Raw genomic sequence first — 18,752 nt, 5'->3', positions numbered from 1 at the left:
AAAGACGACAGCTACATCATGATTACCTGAAGCAGAGGAACGAAGACATCAATATAATGGATCGATCTCTTCGAGAAGAGCAAGCAAGACCGAGAAGATTCATTAGAATTTCGTAACCAGATCTTTCCCCCTTACTCCATCTCTTAGAATCTCGGGACGAGATTTCTTGTACTGGAGGAGAATTGTGACGCCCGGATAATTAAGATACAGTGATCTCATGCTAATGATGCCATGTCATCATGATTACTATGCTAACTGCCGCCTGTTTCAAATCAACTCCAAAAATCCAATATAAATTGCAAGTGAGAAAACATTTCCTCAAACTGACAAATAAAAATGTTGAATGGGTTGAAAATATTCAGTAAATAATTTAACATATAGGAAACAACATTAAATGTATTTTTAAATTGCCCCTAGGACTTTTTAGCGGATCAGCGGGATTAAATAAACACATTTTAATTCAAATATAAATTTGAATAGTCCCAAATGGCCTCAAACCTTTTTGTACATCCCTGTAAGATAGCCTAGTATTTATGTGCTAGTCACACAATTAACAAAAATCATCTGACAACATAAAGTAAATGCAAAACATTGGAGAAATTACAAAACAGTTAAAAAAAGAAAGATGCCTAACTACTACCGTGGAGTGGGCTCTTTTTGCACAGTGCACTTGGCCCATCGTGAATATTACCCAATCCAGCCCATCTCTCCCTCCTCTTCAACCTTACCTACAGAGACTAGTGCGTGTCGTTCATCCGCGGCCGTCGTCGCTCGATTGCCACCACGCATGCCACAGAGCATCCCCATCCCTATAAGCACACCCCCTGGGAACCCTAGATCGAGCTCGCCCGATCCCCTCCTTTTCCCCATCGCGCCCCCTCCTCATCTGCTCGAAATCGAGCGCAAGAGCTCGCGCGGTGATTGCGCCGCCGTCGTCGTTGCCGTAGCCACCGGCCACCGTTCGCCGTCCGCTGATGCCCAGAAGAAGCGCGTCGTCATCCTCTTCTTCCACGCCGAGCGCCACCAGCTAGGACGCCCTCGTGCCGTCGCTTCCGTCGATCCCCTCCGCGGGCAACCGTCGTTGTCCGTCGTCGACGCGCTCGACCCTGCCTCCCCCTCCGGTCGACGGAGAACGCCGCCAACACGCCGTCGTCACCAAGCCTCCCCCGAGCCCGCGAACGCACATCTGCAGGGCCCGGTGAGCTCCTCGTCGTCTCCCTCTTTTTCCCCGTCGAATCTGTCGCTTTAGGCCGTCTTAGCCGACGCGTTGGAACCCTCTGTGAGCTCGTGCTCACCCCGCCCGCGCTTGACTTCTCCCGACCGCACCTCGTCGCTACTTGCCGCGACATACGCCCGCGGGACGCGTCCATGGCCGCGCCTGCGCCGCACACTAGCTGCTCCCGTCCAATCACAGCCCCGCGGGTCGCGCCCTCGACCTCAGGTGCGCGTACGTCCGCCTGCTGCTGCTGCTTTGCCGATGTGGCTCCGCTCGCTGCACTGGTGCTTGGCGCACGTGGTCGTGCGCCCTGCTCCGTCTAGCTATCGTAAGTCGTAACTGCTCTGTTGCTTGTGTTGCTCACTGCTCTGCTGCTACTCTCTGCTGCCGCCGCTGCTTATTGTTGGTGCTGCTGCTAGTTGCCGCCGGCGCCGCTGCTCCTGCTAGTGCCGTTTTGCTGCTAACTATGCTCCGCTGCTGGTGCTCCTACTGCCTACTACCGCGGACTGCTACTGCTACTAGCCATGGCCATGCCATGGCCATCCGTGTGTGGTGTGTGTGTTACGTGTGTGGCCGGCTAGGGAATTGTCCAGTGCGGCCGGCCCCTTGTTAAATTAGGATTAGATTAGTTTGTGTTAAATTAGTGCTAATTTACTTTAATAGCAAATGACATGTGGACCACCTGTGTTGGTTATCTCTAATTAATTGACTTAATAAAAACAGAGTCTATGACAATTGGGTCCCAACTGGCACTGTTCATTAGTTGACCAGTCAAGTATTGACTGGGTCAACTCAGAACCTGACCCCACCTGTAAGCATCTGGTTCTAGCTGTCCCTGAGTACAAAAGGGTAATTTTGCATTTTATTCTCGAAATTAATAAAAAAGAAAATGTTTAAAATTTTAGAAAATTAATATAAAATAAACCGTAGCTCGGATGGAAAAACTTTGTACATGAAAGTTGCTCAAAACGACGAGACGAATCCGGTTACGTAGCCCGTTCTTTCGCCACGCATTCCTAGCATAGCGAACACGCAACTTTCCCCCTCCAATTCATCTGTCCGAAAACGCGAAACCCCGGGGATATTTTTCCGGATGTTTCCCCCCTTTGCCGTACCACCTCATACCGCGTTAGGGCACCCCTAGCACCGTGTATTGTCATGTTATGCCTTGTGATGCTTTGGTTGCACTGTTATTTATTGTGTTTCCCTCCGTTACTTCTTTCCGGAAGACCCCGAGACCGCTATCGTACCCCTGTTGTCGACTACGGTGTTGATGACCCTTCTTGCCAGAGCAACCAGGCAAGCCCCCCCTTGATCACCAGATATCGCCTATTCTTCCCTTTACTGCTTGCATTAGAGTAGTATAGCCTGTCATTGTTGCTACAACTGTTGATACCTTACCTGCAATCCTAAATGCTTAGTATAGGATACTAGATTATCATCAGTGGCCCTACATTCTTGTCAGTCTGCCATGCTATACTATCGGGCCGTGATCACGTCGGGTGTTGATCACGGATATATACTATATATACATGCTATACAGGTGGTGACTAAAGTCGGGTCGGCTCGTTGAGTACCCGCAAGTGATTCTGATGTGGGGCTGAAGGGGCAGGTGGTTCCACCCAGGTAGTGGTGGGCCTAGGTTCCCGACGGCCCCCGATAGTTACTTTGAGGCGGAGCGACAGGGCAGGTTGAGACCACGTAGGAGAGAAGTGGGCCTGACCCTGGTCGGCGTTCACGGTTACTTCAAAATAACACGCTTAAGAAGATCTGGGTATTTGATCCGAGTCTGGCTACTGGCCTATACGCACTAACCAACTACGCGGGAACAGTTATGGGCACTCGATATCATGGTATCAGCCGAAGCCTTCGTGGCGTCAGCGACTAAGCGGCGCGCGTCGGGTTGGACCGCGTAATGCAACTTCCTTTGTAATGGAGGTTGCTAGGTCTGCTCACCGGCCGCGTACGTAACGTGCAGGTGTGCAATGGGCGATGGGCCCAGACCCCTGCGCGCATAGGATTTAGACCGGCATGCTGACCTCTCTGTTGTGCCTAGGTAGGGTTGCGGCGTGTTGATCTTCCGAGGCCGGGCATGACCTAGACAAGTGTGTCCAGACAAAGAGGATCGAGCGTGTTAGGGAAGTATGACGCACCTCTGCAGGGAAGTTAATCTATTTGAATAGCCGTTATCTTCGGTAACAGGACGACTTGGAGTTGTACCTTGACCTTATGACAACTAGAACTGGTTACTTAATAAAACACACCCTTCCAAGTGCCAGATACAACCCGGTGATCGCTCTCTAACAGGGCGACGAGGAGAGGATCGTCGGGTAGGATTATGTTATGCGATGCTACTTGGTGAACTTACCATCTACTCTCTTCTACATGCTGCAAGATGGAGGTGGCCAGAAGCGTAGTCTTCGATAAGGACTAGCTATCCCCCTCTTATTCCGGCATTCTACAGTTCAGTCCACATATGATACCCTCATTCCATTTGATACCAATGCATACATATGTAGTGTAGCTCCTTGCTTGCGAGTACTTTGGATGAGTACTCACGGTTGCTTTGCTTCCTCTTTTCCCCCTTTCTATACCCGATTGCTGCGACCAGACGATGGAGCCCAGGAGCCAGACGCCACCGTCGACGAAGACTACTACTGCTCGGGAGGTGCCTACTACTACGTGTAGGCCGCTGACGACGACCAGGAGTAGTTTAGGAGGATCCCAGGCAGGAGGCCTGCGCCTCTTTTGATCTGTACCCCAGTTTGTGCTAGCCTTCTTAAGGTAAACTTGTTTAACTTATGTCTGTACTCAGATATTGTTGCTTCTGCTGACTCGTCTATGATCTAGCTCTTGTATTCGAGCCTCGAGACCCCTGGCTTGTAATATGATGCTTGTATGACTTATTTTATTTGTAGAGTTGTGTTGTGGTATCTTCTCGTGAGTCCCTGATCTTGACCGTACACGTTTGCGCGCATGATTAGTGTACGGTCAAATCGGGGACGTCACATAGCCCCGGACATCGCTCAAGTTGGACCAACACTTAGAGAAGCACTGGTCCGGGGGGTTAAAATAAAGATGACCCTTGAGTCCGCGAAACCCAAGGAAAAAAGGCTAGGTGGCGAATGGTAAAATCAAAGTTGGGCCTTGCTGGAGGAGTTTTATTCAAGGCGAACTGTTAAGAGGTTCTCATTATAACCCAACCGTGTAAGGAACGCAAAATCAAGGAACATAACACTGGTATGACGGAAACTAGGGCGACAAGAGTGGAACAAAACACCAGGCATAAGGCCGAGCCTTCCACCCTTTATCAAGTGTATAGATGCATTAAAGTAGACAAGATATAATAATTATATCCCAACAATCACATGTTTCAACAAGAAACAAACTCCAATCTTCACCTGCAACTAGCAACGCTATAAGAGAGGCTAAGTAAAGCGGTAACATAGCCAAACAATGGTTTGCTAGGACAAGGTGGGTTAGAGGTTTGACATGGCAATATAAGAGGCATGATAAGAAAGAGGTAGGTATCGTAGCATAGGCATAGCAAAAGAGCGAGTATCTATCAAGCAAAGATAGAAATGATTTCGAGGATAAGAAAGAGGTAGGTATCGTAGCATAGGCCTGCAAAGTTCTCTGAGTTAACGTTAGTTTGATCATCGTAAACGTACTCAACGGGCTCCTCGATCACGTACTCGTCTCCCGGCTCTACCCAAAGCAAGAACACAAGCAAAGGGAGACATAATCAACCACGTGCAATGAACAAACAACATGATGCAAAACATAGCATGATATGCGGGATGTGATATGTGATGCATATGTATGTTTTGGAAAGGAGTGATTGAACCTGGCCTTAACTTGAAAAATCAAGAGTGGCACTGAAAAGATGAGTTGATTTCGGTCGAAATCGATATAAAGATCGTTGGAATCGGATGCACGGTTTGGAAATGGCAATCAAAACAAATATGGCACAAAGCTGTGATTAACAGCACGAGGCTATCTAAATGCATCAAGAACAACATGCTACAGCACTCTAACATAGCAACAAAATACATGACAGGGATCCACTCAAGATGCTTGACAAAAGATGAACACTGAGCTACGGCTAATTCACTCAATAGCAGGTTCAAACAAGCATGGCAAAAGTGCAAAAGATATCAGGTTACAAACTTACTGAAAATAACTCAAGTCAGGAATTTAATATCGAGAAGCAATGTTTAGAGCAAGATAACAACATGCTACATGAATATATCATGGCAAAGGCATGGCATGAAGCTATTCAAAGCATAACACAAAAGTCCCTTAGTGACCATAAGCCAAAAGGGATCAGAAAATACAATGGCAACCATGTGAACATAGCAATTATCGTCAACAGATTCAGACTTAGTAGAAAACTGGAACATGGCAAAACAAATATCAAGTAGGCATGTTTACGAGCTCGATGCACTCACCACAAAGCATGGCATGATAAACTCAGCATACACCCAGCAAGTAGACATAGCATAGAAGCTAAACATGGCAAAAACAACAACAAAGCATGTATGGATCAACTACAACAAGCTCGACAAAAATGCTTAACATGTAAACATTCTGCCAGGAACATTTTATAGCAAAAGTAGAGCTCGATTGACTCAAGCTAGGGTGCTCCATAACTGCAAATAAAGACATGGATGGATAGAGCACAATCATATCTACAAAACATCCTTACTGATCATGCTCAAAAGAGGCACGGATCACTCGGTAGCAAAATGAATACATGGCATAAAAATATTGACATGACAAAGACTTCGAATATTTCAAAGTCTCTGAAATCAGCAACATTACAAGGACTACTTTGCATGCTTGTGCTAGTTACCACAGAGATCACAAAAATACATGGCACACACCCCTGTAAAGATGGCATGGCATACTTCAAAACACATGTATGGCTCAAATTCATAGGAGGCACACGTTAATCATAGCAAAAATGACAAATGTCCAATTACTGATATGAATCTGAAACCAACAGAAACTAGCACTCTTCCAACAACATTTAGGGCATCAAGATGAGCTCAAATGAACATGATGCAATGAGATGAAATGAAGTACTCGTCGAGACGAACATTTTGATATGCTACACGCCTGAAATGGAGCCACCGATGATGAGTTATGACATGATGAAAATATGCAAAAATATTTGGAGGAGAGGGAAAAAGTCAACCGCTAGGGTTTTTTTAGATCCAGATCCGGATCGTGCTGGGCACTATAGCGGCACGGACTTCGAGGCGCTCGCCGGGTTCACTGTTCACCGGAGTTGCCGATGGAGCTCGCCGGAGTTGCGGGGACGCGGTGGCCGGCCGGAGGGGGTGCGGGGCGGCGCCGGCGAGGTCGTAGGCGGCCGGAGGAGGTCGGAGGCGGGGCGGCTCGTGTCGGTGCGGTGGGGAGCGGACGACGGCAGTGGTCGGCACGGTGGCAGCGGGGTTCGTCGCCGGCGTGGGAGGAGATGGGAGGCGCGCGGGCGGAGGAGAGGCGATGGGCTTCGGGGCCCGGTCGGGCGGCGGGAGGGCCGGCCACGGGCTGCGGCGGTGGGAGGCCGGCTGGGACACTTGGCGTGCTGCGGTTGGCGGAGACGGCGGCGGCGGACGCGTCCGGTCCGCTCCGGACGTGTCCGGAGCGGCGGAGGAGCGGGGAGCTAGGGTTTGGGGGGAAAAGATCCGGAATTTCGGGGGAGAGGCTATATTTGTAGGTAGGAGGAGCTAGGAGGCTCCAAATTGCGCACGGTTTGCGGCCACGCGATCGTGATCGAACGACCTAGATGATGGAAGGGGTTTAGGTGGGTTTTGGGCCACTTTGGAGGGGTGTTGGGCTGCAACACACACGAGCCCTTTTCGGTCCCTCGGTTAACCGTTGGAGTATCAAACGAAGTCCAAATGGCACGAAACTTGACAGGTGGTCTACCGGTAGTAAACCAAGGCCGCGTGGCAAGTCTCGGTCCAATCCGAGAACGTTTAATACCCGCACACGAAAAGAGGTAGAAAGGGACACCGGAGGACATAGGAGCGCCGGAATGCAAAACGGATAACGGGGAAAAAGCTCGGATGCATGAGACGAACACGTATGCAAATGCAATGCACATAATGACATGATGTGAGATGCATGACAAAGACAAAAGAACACGAAGACAAAAACCCAACAACGAGGAAATATCATAACTTAGTGCCGGAAACGGCAAGAGTTGGAATACAAATATGGCATGTTACATACGGGGTGTTACATTCAGCGACTGAATATGTGTCTGTCCCTATATGAGAAGGGAACTTCACCCATTTTGTTGACCTTTGAACCGCACTTGCCCTCGCCACTCATGTCCATAGTGATAGTTTTGGCCAGCCTACTCATGTCACGCTCAAGGTCTCTAAGAAGAGGGAATCCGATTAGAAATGTTTCAGTTTTAGCCTAATGTGCATCTATGTTTGAACTATAAAACCGTATGCTGAATCACATATATGGTTTCTCTTGTTTTTTTGACATAGTGAAAATGGAAGGGAACACTAGAGGAGGTGGGCATTCTGACGCATTAAAGAACTACAATGTGGGCAGAACATTAGGTATAGGCACATTTGGAAAAGTGAGGATTGCAGAGCATAAGCATACAGGGCACAAAGTTGCTATAAAGATTCTGAACCGTCGTCAAATGAGAACTTTGGAAATGGAAGAGAAAGGTATGTCTCCTTATTCATTAGTCTAGGCTACATTCGGCTTTGCTTGCTCAAGATTTCTAGTTATCTGCCTTCAGTGCTGGTCAGACTTGTGAGTGTGTTCCTGATTCCCAGTTAATTAATTAGTCGAGATAAAGTACATTTGTCTAGGATACATCAGGCTTCTGTAAATAAGAAAGTTCACCTTGTGTTGTTGCTGTGAGTAAGTAAAATTTGCAGTTTGAATTTCTTCATAGGCTGAATGTCTTAACACTTTACTTCTATTGTTTTCTCATATCTTGTTTCCAGCAAAGAGAGAGATCAAGATATTGAGGTTGTTCATCCACCCTCATATCATCCGGCTTTATGAGGTCATTTACACACCTACAGATATATTTGTTGTGATGGAATATTGCAAGTATGGTGAGCTATTCGACTGCATTGTTGAGAAAGGGCGGTTACAGGAAGATGAGGCTCGTCGAATCTTCCAGCAGGTGCCTTTTTCTGCTCTTGGCATGCAGGAACACATTTTTTGGGCATAAAAATAGGAACTTTGCTGAGCTTCTTATTTTGATCGTGAAATGTCTGGATATGCTGGCCAATTGTCCAGTGTCCACATTCCTCGCGTGCTGACTCTGCAAATCCTAATCAATTTGCTCAGTTTGCATTCATCTAATTTTTAGCTCATGACCTGTACTACATTGAGTTGCAAGCTTTCCAAGGTGATTGCTTTGTCGTTTGGGTTTAACTGATCAAAAAGTTAACGTCTTCTTGATGCGTCTATTGTTTTAGTATCACTCCGGTGTCTTGTTCTTTTGATGCCTTGGTTATCTTAGTATCACTAGTTAAATCATTTTTTGTTTAAATGGCATCTTCTTCTCTATGCCTTGATTGTCTTAGTCTCGGTACTTAAATCAAATTGTGCTTTAAAACATAAAGAGATGGTATATCCTTCTGGAGGCAAATATGTAATTTGAAGAGTTCTTTTAGATTCACTGGATGCATATTCAGGTTTTGTCTCAATACTTTTTTATTTAAATTTTCTTGCACAGATTATATCTGGTGTTGAATACTGCCACAGAAACATGGTTGCTCATCATGATCTAAAGCCAGAGAACCTGTTACTTGATTCCAAATACAATGTGAATCTTGCCGACTTTGGGTTAAGTAATGTCATGCATGATGGCCATTTTCTGAAGACTGCCTGCGGGAGTCCAAACTATGCTGCACCAGAGGTATTCACTAATTTGTCTTACTTGAGTCTTTATCCTTGTGCTTCCTGAAACGCATTGTTTGCGCTAATAGCTTAGTGAGTGTTTCTGTGCAGGTTATCTCACGTAAATTATATGCTGGACCTGAGGCTGATGTTTGGAGCTGCGGGGTGATACTTTATGCTCTTCTTTGTGGCACTCTTCCATTTAATGATGACAATATTCCCAAACTGTTCAAAAAGATAAAGGTGAGACAGAACACATGTAGATTAAGTTGGACCTGACAAGTGTATACCTTTTGTTCTGAAAATCAAAAAACGTTCATGTAGATTAGTTGGACTTTATGTTCAAAAAAAAGATTAGTTGGACTTTAGCATTCATTTTTTATGTGGAGATTTGACGCCCCCTTGTTTGGTGTCCAGGGAGGCATCTATACCCTTCCAAGTCATTTATCTGCTCTTGCAAGGGATTTGATCCCAAGAATGCTTGTTGTTGATCCTATGAAGAGAATCACAATTCGGGAAATTCGAGAACACCCATGGTTTCAGAATCGCTTTCCTCGCTACCTGGCAGTGCCTCCACCAGACACGGCGCAGCAAGCCAAAATGGTACCCATCTATTTCACATTTCAAGTGACTATCTTATGTGCACAGTAAAACTTCTCAACCTTTATCGACTACTCCCTCCATTCCACAATGTAGCGCATATAGATTTTTCTAGAAGTCAAACTTTATAAACTTTGACCAAGTTTGTAGAGGGAATCATATACATCTAGAATATCAAATACATGTGCTTAGATACATTACAAGACATACTTTTATATTATATACATTTGGTATTGTAAATATAAATAGTTTTCTCTATAAACTTGGTCAAAGTTTATAAAGTTTGACTTTATAGAAAATCTATATGCGCTACATTATGGAACGGAGGGAGTAATATATACAGGATCTTGGATGGATCATAGGAAAAGTAACATCGATACTTTTGTCATGAAATGTTATCTTTTATAGGCATAATCTTCATATAATATTTGCAAACACAATATTATAGAAATATATGGTCAAGTTGTGGCTCAAAGATTCTTTTTTTCTCAAACATGCACCAAATTGCATGGTCATTTCGTATTAAGAAGAGAACACCGAGAGTCTGAGTAGGCAACTTTTCAAGTGGATATCCACCTTCATAAACGTGGTTAAAGGGGGAAGTTTTCCTCCCTTGACGGTACTTTGTTAGGTAGAAATGAGGCATCATGCGGAGGCTGCCCCTCGAACTCGAGTGGACGAGGTCACGGGCCTGTGCTCTAGCCAACCGAGCACTGCTCGGTTCCTCTAAAACAAGATCAGTTAGGACTAGCCCTTGGTGGTATTTTTAATAGAAGAAACAACCTTGACACCCTGTTGAGTCGAGATTCGGACGCGGGTGGGCTGGCTGCATACCGCATGCCTTGCCAACAGAGCGATGCTCCGTTCTCAGATATCCACCTTCATAGCTCTTCTAACCTTTTATTTGCGAGTAGTCCACATGCCGTCCTCTTGGCCATGTACATAATTGTAAAAAAAATTATACTGCTTAAGTGAAAGGCACTGCTCCTGCTGGTTACTCGGGAAAAAACTAGCCAAACAACAAAACTATCCAGCAGCTGTGGCTCAAAGATTTATGAGAAGAGAAAAGATTATGAAAGTTAAACATCATGTAATAATATGAAGTGAAGGGAGTAATTCCTTACTACTAGTAATCTATCCCAACGAGATGAAAAGGTAGCACCTAGCACGTTAAGTCTCCTTGCAATGCCGCTTTTATTTATCAAAAATTTCTTTTACTAGCAAGCTTTAAAATGCTATTTCTACGTCAATGTATGCTGATTTGCTCTATGTTCATTTCTGAAGATTGATGAAGATACACTTAAAGAGATTGTCAACCTGGGGTATGATAAAGACCATGTGTGTGAATCATTGTGCAATATGCTGCAAAATGAGGTATATGCAAACAAAAGTCAGTTCTTCATTCCATTCAGTTATTTCATAATTGACTTTAGACAATTTTTCCAGGCAACTGTTGCATATTACTTACTCTTGGACAATCGGTTCCGTGCCACTAGTGTAGGGTATCAGATGTCTCTCTCAATATCTATTGGATACAAGCTTTGGTTACAAGCAACACCAATGGAGATACAAGGTTTGGGGATCAGGAAGAACAGAAGGAGGAGGACAAGAGGTAGGGGAAGAGAGTCGCTGTGCCAAAGCCGTGATCCACTGGATGCCCTGGACGTCGCCTCTCCTAGGCTCTTATCGCCTTGGTCATTCCAGAATGGGCCAAGCCCGTTTAGCTGGCCCAAGGGGCCAGCCCAAGCATGTGATAGTAGGAGGGCTCCTAACATCCCCCTCCTTGAAATGCGGCTTGACCCCAAGCCGACACCACCAAGAGCCGCCATGATCCCATTGCATGCGGCGTTCCTTGACTAGCTTGAAGTCTTGATGGTAGTCGAAGTCGGGGTTGGCTTGAACGACAAGGTTGGAGTAGCCGTGGCCGATGGTGACTCCATCCCAAGAGGCGCCGCAGAAGTGGTCGTTGCCAACATAGTCTTGATCGAAGTTGAGATAGTACTTGTGGTGGATGGAGCCTTGCACGATGACGACAACGACATTGGTGATGAAAACCCTCCCTCCTTGAAAAGTGCCTCGATCGGAAGCTGAAGTCCCATAGCCTTCCTGGATGACTGTGAAGCATCCTAGACCATGAGGTGTGCCCCACACACAGATTTGTCCACTCCTCATGGACTTGCATGACTGGCAATATAATGGCAGCAAGAACCCCTGTATTGCTATGAGCTTGTCAAGTCTGCATTCAAGCTCCAATGTTCCAGGCAAGAAATGGATGGTCATCCCCTGATTTAGTTCGCCGCTGGCCATTGGCTTCTCCATTCCCAACTGGATGCATATAGGAGTCGCATATGCAAGCCAAACTGCAAACAAATAATGCACTAGGGAAGTCAATGCACATGTACTGCATATGTAGCTTGCAAGGCCTCCAGGATCCCACAATTGCTCAAGGTGGTCGCCACTAGCTGGCGTATCTGGAGTCCAGCAAAACATTTGTTTATGCCCAAAGGAGAATGATACACTACCAAATAGACTGGAATCTGAATAATGAATCTCTGTTGCAAATTGTACAGCCTGAATCGCAAATAGTTTGAGAGTGTCGAAATACCAGCCATGGTTAACCTCACATAATATTGGTTCAGAAAGGGGTTGAGGCAACATAAAAATATGTTGTGAATTTTTGTCCCGCGATTGATGCTTGTCCCACTGCCATTGCATCGTGATACCAGCTGGAGCAAAAGACAATAATGGCCAAAATTGCACGAACTGAATATAGACACTACTTGGAAGTGTTGTACTTAGAGCACCCAATCGCTGCTTGCTGTGAAGGAGCTTGTCATGACCATTGAAACCTGAATCATTTTTGCCCCGTTTCAAAAACCACGAGCATGAGAGCTGCACTGGAAGTATCCTTATGCAATTCCCAAGGAGATTGGAGCACCGTTCCCATGCATTGTTAGTGTGAAAGTTGATTGAAGCACAACCACTCCTTTAAATTCTTCTTGACTCAAAAACATCCAGTGCACTGACATGCATAATATGAATAATTCCCTGCAATTTATCAGAAATAGGGCTGCAACCCAGAAATTTTGTTCGATCCAGATAAAACTGAAAAACTTCACTTTGCTGCGGTACGTAGCATGGACCAAACTGCAAGTCCTTGTAGTCAAACTGCATCTGTTTAGTATTGAGTGTTGCCTGGTCCAGTGGACGCTCGAAACAGAGAAACAACTCCCAGATCTGAATAGTACTACCCTCAAACATGTAAACAACAGCAGCCAAAACTTCGTGCAGTTTCAAATATGCTTGAGCAGAGCCTCCTTCAAGGTAATATGTTGGCTGGACACATGGAATGCCTTCATTCGTGTAATTTGGTAGCTTCAGGCGAACAATTTTGTGACTGAACTTGAACACCGATGGTGCCTTTTGAGCACATAATTTATAAGAGGACTGCATAAAGCAGACTTCATGTAATAGTTTCTTAGCGAAACATGAATCATCAGTGTTCTGTTGCAAAGACGACAAGCAGAAAATATGAACACGGGGTATCGTTATGCAGTGTCGAGGGAGGTTGCACTTAAGATCACCAGCATGGCATAATTCCACTTGAAAGGTACTACCTAATTCGTCCACAATCTGTAGTGCCTTTGTATGCACTCTATAGATTTGTAATCCATTAGCAAAATCATAGATGATATCCCAATGGGCAAAATATTCAGCTACTGCCATCAGTTGCACTATAGAGCATTTATAGGACTGCCGACCCTAACAACCTATGTTGCTGAAATCCAAATAAATCCAACGACCAGCGTGTGGTGCAGTATCAATGAGCCTACGGTTTGTTCCAAGGAATCTCAAGCTTAACCATGCATCAACACTTATGCTTGCAGACATATCCGCATTGAGAAATGCCAATTCATTCAATGCTTTAGTATTAGATGGTGCCTGATCCGGTGGACTCCTAGACTGCAACTGTGCATTTGACAAACAACTGATGTACTCTTCCATGGCAATCACCTCACAACAAGAAACTTGATGGAAAACCACATCTCTGAATAACCTCAAAACGAGTTCAGAACTGAACCATAAAACTTCATGTGATTGACAACATATACCTGAACAGGGCTCCTCCTGATAACTTGCATCTGAATGAAACTTGAAAGACGGCCACGGGCTAGGCCTCACAGGTGTCCACTGTGTCTGGTCCTCACTCGCACAAGTGACGGTCATGGTTGCTTCCTGATTCCGTGTTGTATCGATGGTAGGCACGAGGTTTTGCTCTTGTCCACAAGATGAACAGGTTTCACCCATGCGCCATCCTGGATTAGACTGCCTGTCGAACACATGGTGAGCACCGGCAAAGCAGGGTCGCTGGAGAAGATGAGGGCGACGTCGAGGTCTGCCTTGCTCATCACTTGGGGGGAGGTGTCGACAGAGAGGGCATCGAGCTCCTGCACGCCGGCCTTGGGGTCGACGTCGGTGGTGGTCTTCACATGAGAAACGACCTCGACACTAGAGGCCATTGCCTGCTCCGGGGCGAGCTGCTCGACTGCTTGGTGGATGGGGACGACCGTGGGCTCGAGGTCGACGGCGGTGGCGGGATCATGGACCTCGTCAATGTTGTCGATGGTGTCGACCTGGGTCGAGCACTCCGTCGAACAGGTGATAGGCAACATCGCGATGCAGACCGGGGTTGCATCATGGGCGACCTTGGGAATCTCCAGGGCCTTCGTGGTGGAGCAGGAGACGTTGGGGACGAGCATGGACGAGGTGTGCGTCATGGTTGACGCTGCCGGATCGACAAGCGAGGTAACCACATGAGGGTCACCAGCGCTTGCAACACCCAATAGTGCGCTCATCTCCTCTGCCTTAGCACATAATCTCTTGTGATACCACAACAACTGCTCGTTGGCAGGCATGGCATCCCACTCCGGAGGTAAGTCGGCAGGCATGTCGTCGTCGCCGGTGAAACGGATGAATCGGTGTGGAAGAAAAAATGGGGAAAATTGGATGGTGAAAGGGTGGTGGCCTGGCTCTGAATACCAGATGTAGGGTACCAGATGTCTCTCTCAATATATATTGGATACAATCTTTGATTACAAGCAACACCAATGGAGATACAAGGTTTGGGGATCAGGAAGAACAGAAGGAGGAGGACGAGAGGTAGGGGAAGAGAGCCGCCGTGCCAAAGCCGTGATCCACTGGATGCCCTGGACGTCGCCTCTCCCAGGCTCTTATCGCCTTGGTCGTTCCAGAATGGGCCAGGCCCGTTTAGCTAGCCCAAGGGGCCAGCCCAAGCATGTGATGGTAGGAGGGCTCCTAACAACTAGTGGCTATTTGGGGGCTGACTATCTACAATCAATGGTTAGTTCACATTTGCATCATCTGTGACTTGTTTAATTCATAAGGTTTAAGCACCATTAACTTTATGAATGGATGGCTCTCCATGGTAGGAGTTTTAATCAGTTTACTTCATCGGAATCAGCAAGCCCAAGTACCAGGCAGTATCTTCCAGCAAGCAATGATTCTCAAGGTAGTGGCTTGCGGCCATATTACCCCGTTGAAACAAAATGGGCTCTTGGGCTCCAGGTCTTGCACATTATCCACTTTACTTTGCTTTGTTTTGCACATTCAGCTGTTGAGCTAATGCATCACTTATCCACCAGTCTCGACCTCAACCTCGTGAGATAATGATCGAGGTTCTAAAGGCACTTCAAGAATTAAATGTCTGCTGGAAGAAGAATGGACACTACAACATGAAATGCAGGTGGTGCCCTATGTTTCCTCAGGTCAGTGATATGTTAGATGCCAACCACAGCTTTGTTGATGACTCTACCATCATGGATAACGCCGATGCTAAGGGAGGCTACCTGCCGTGATCAAGTTTGAAATCCAGATGTGCAATCTCACCTTCTAATACTACTGTATTCATTTTGCAATAACAGAAATATGGATTTTCTACTCAATGTCACCTTCGCAGTCGGATCACTAGATAAAATAACATTTTTCTGAAGCAAAGGCTGGCCAATATATTTGCTTCGTAATTGTTACAAAGTATTGTCTGCATGTGTCTGCTTTGTAACCGGTATATCCTGCATCTGCATGTGTCTGTTGTTGCCAACAAGTATTGTCTGCTGTTGCCATATTGATAAAACGAACTTCCCGAGTTTTAGTGCTGCACAGTATTGGTTGGTCATACACCTATCGTCAACCTAGTGTGATATTATTCGTTAATGCATGTATACTTTAGGTGTTAACAGTTCGTTGGCATGGTGTTGTATATGCTCTCTATTTACCTCTGAATTTATGTATTTGTTTTTTCTTCAGCTTTACAAGACCAAGGATGACAAGTACCTGCTAGATATGCAGAGAGTTACTAGACCTCAGCTCCTCTTCCTGGATTTTTGCGCGGCCTTCCTTACCAACCTTAGGGTTCTATAGTATGGTGCCTGCTCTGGTTGAGTGATGAATAGTGAGACATATGACTGTCAGTGATGAATAAGTTGGTGCCTGTTCTGGTTGAGTGATGAATAGCGAGACATATGACTGTCAGCGATGAATAAGTGATGGTGTGTAAATAGGTGGTGGTGTGTTTCATCTTCGTTTTACCCAGTCCCTGACAGCGAACCGTGTTGTTTGTGTGACTAGTCCAGTGTGAAGCACCAAAATGTTAAGTGGTTATTATAAGTAAGACTTATATGGTAAATAGGCCTGGTGAACCATTTTCTCTCTTTTTTTTAATTTTTGTGAACCGTTTTCTGATTCTGCAGGCTGCGCCACCACTGGTTGTGATGCTGCAGCACAAGCTTTTGTGATACTTCCTTCGTCCCAAAATAAGTGTCTTAACTTTACACCAACTTTAGTACAAAGTTGTACTAAAGTTGAGACACTTATTTTGGGACAGAGAGAGTATTTTTATTACAAGATCTGGCTACTTTGCCTTGCTGTTGAACATGTACCTGAATTTTCTGCAAACCGCTAAAAAGACTAGTAAGAATAACACACTGCAGCAGCCCATTTCTGGAGAATCGTTTGCTTTTTGAAGAATGCGAATCAAGCAAGCTAAATGCGCTGAGCAATTTTAGGCAACTTTGATAGTATTTTCATAAGACTAAAAAAATCTGTGGGAAGAAATTCCTACTGGTTCGGCTCAAAATTTTATGCGCAGATAGGGCTGCACCCGCATGTTGCTCTTCACTGCCCATCTTGTGCCCGTGACCTAGGGGATAGGAATGCAAGCGGACGGCGCGTGACTGTCCACAAACAGGAATAAACTAACATAACTATATTTAGAGTAATAAGGATTAGTACAATTTTCACTACGTGGACGGATATGGACAATGTAGATGCGTCATACACTAGTAGAAAAATGGGCTTTCGTTCGGGCCTGGCCAGCCCATTAGTCCCGGTTCTTCCACGAACCGGGGCCAATGGATGCATTCGTCCCGGTTTGTGAGCCCAGGGGGGCGGCCGGGGCTTCATGGGCATTGGTACCGGTTAGTATGGACCCATTTGTCCCGCTTCTAGAAACGAACCGGGACCAATGGGCCTCGCTCCTGGCCCACAAACATTGGTCTCGGTTCTTGGCTCGAACCGGGACAGAAGGCTGGGCTTTAGTCCCGGTTCCAGCTTCGAACCGGGACAAATGAGTTGCCTATATATACCCCGTCGCCGCAGCAGAGCACTCCACAGTGCTCTGTTTTTTCTGGCCGGCAAGGAGAGGGCATTTGGGTGCTCTAGCTCACCTCCTATGCACACGAGGTGTTCGATGAAATGCCCAAGCCACGCTAGTTAAGCTTTCTCCTCTTGAAGCTCGACCTCCAAACTCCATTTTCCCTGAGATTTGTCTAGATTTAGCGGTCCGTCACGTCCCGTCCCCGTCTCACCGCCATCGATCGCCCGCGCCGATCTCGTCGCCTGCACCACCGTGGTGAGCCTCTTATCTTCTTCTGAAAGAAAAAAAATTCTTACTTTAGATAGATACTTGTCTAATTTTCTTATTTTCATTATTGCTTGTTATTATATAGTGCGATGGTTTTGGCATCCGCCCCCGTCGGCCCTTGTCCTGGCTATGATTCGAATGTGGTATATATATTATCTTTTATAACTATTTGATTCATTTATTGTTTATGACAGTTATGCCCATCAAGTTGACATAGATTTTATTTATGTAGGAGGTAGTTGAACCAGAAATTCCAACCGACCCTATTGTCGAGAGGTTAAATTTAGTTAAAGAAGAAAACAATTACTTGAAGGGAAAAATAAAAAAAATTGAGGAGGAGAAGATGATATTAGAGTTGCATGTTGCGGATGTCGTCGATGATCACAGGATCAAGATGGATGCAATGCGGTTGAAGATTAGAAAGATTAGAAAATATATCGTTCATACCGAGGCTTGGTATCATTATGCCATTGGATCAATTTTTACCTTGGTTGTGATTATGATCGCATTTGTTGTTGCATTGAAAGGTTTTACATAGTTTCAATGTATGGTTTAACTAGATGCTCTGGAGAGCTATATGTTGTTCAATGAGAACTATGTATGTACTTTGTTTTTAATGTGATGATGAACTTCTATTAATTTGGTCACTTATCTATTCATGAGAGCTATATGTACTAAATTGATGATGTGGCTTTGAATGGTGCATTTTATACACGAAGTGCATCCAGTTTTGCCGTAAGCCTCTCTACTTTCTTGCACATGCTATATGAGTGAAATGATGATACCATGCCAACTTTCAATCTTTTCAGAGTTCATTTGTAGTGCTTTTCAATTTCAGGGTCTTATAGCTCAAAATAATCAGTAAATGCATGAAAAATAACAAATAAAGTCAGAAAGGGTTGAAAATTGATGATGTGGCTTTGAATGGTGCATTTTGAACACAGAAAAAGTATGGAGTTCAAATAATTTTAAAAAATGAAATCCCTTTGTAACAGACGAGTTTCCGTATGAAATCCTGATATTTCGAAAGAGATTGTCCGTTTTGTACATGAAGTGCATCCAATTTTTGCCGTAAGCCTCTCTACTTTCTTGCACATGCTATGT

At 45.4% G+C, this 18,752-nt stretch overlaps 1 protein-coding gene across 6 annotated transcripts; it reads left to right on the top strand.

The window, feature by feature from the left end:
* Nucleotides 1-746: 746 nt before the first annotated feature.
* On the top strand, nt 747-16,412 carry LOC123085563 (serine/threonine protein kinase OSK4). Of its 6 annotated transcripts, none has more exons than XR_006439826.1 (12): nt 747-1,198; nt 3,828-4,000; nt 7,729-7,917; nt 8,203-8,387; nt 8,946-9,128; nt 9,221-9,352; nt 9,527-9,712; nt 10,994-11,083; nt 11,211-15,070; nt 15,160-15,295; nt 15,373-15,495; nt 16,034-16,412. XR_006439826.1 is itself a non-coding variant. In XM_044507227.1 (9 exons), exons 3-9 carry the CDS (start codon nt 7,734-7,736, stop codon nt 16,145-16,147), a joined length of 1,074 nt encoding a protein of 357 aa, XP_044363162.1. In that variant the 5' UTR covers nt 747-1,198; nt 3,828-4,000; nt 7,729-7,733; the 3' UTR covers nt 16,148-16,412. The 6 variants fall into 6 exon arrangements, 1 of the variants encoding a protein (XP_044363162.1); XR_006439827.1 differs by having other exon boundaries at nt 11,206-15,070; XR_006439825.1 differs by having other exon boundaries at nt 11,156-15,070; nt 15,160-15,239.
* The last annotated feature ends 2,340 nt before the right edge of the window (nt 16,413-18,752 follow it).

This window comes from Triticum aestivum, chromosome 4A, assembly GCF_018294505.1.
Source record: "Triticum aestivum cultivar Chinese Spring chromosome 4A, IWGSC CS RefSeq v2.1, whole genome shotgun sequence".
Taxonomy (NCBI): Eukaryota; Viridiplantae; Streptophyta; class Magnoliopsida; order Poales; family Poaceae; genus Triticum; species Triticum aestivum.
This window is presented reverse-complemented; position numbering and strand designations above follow the sequence as displayed.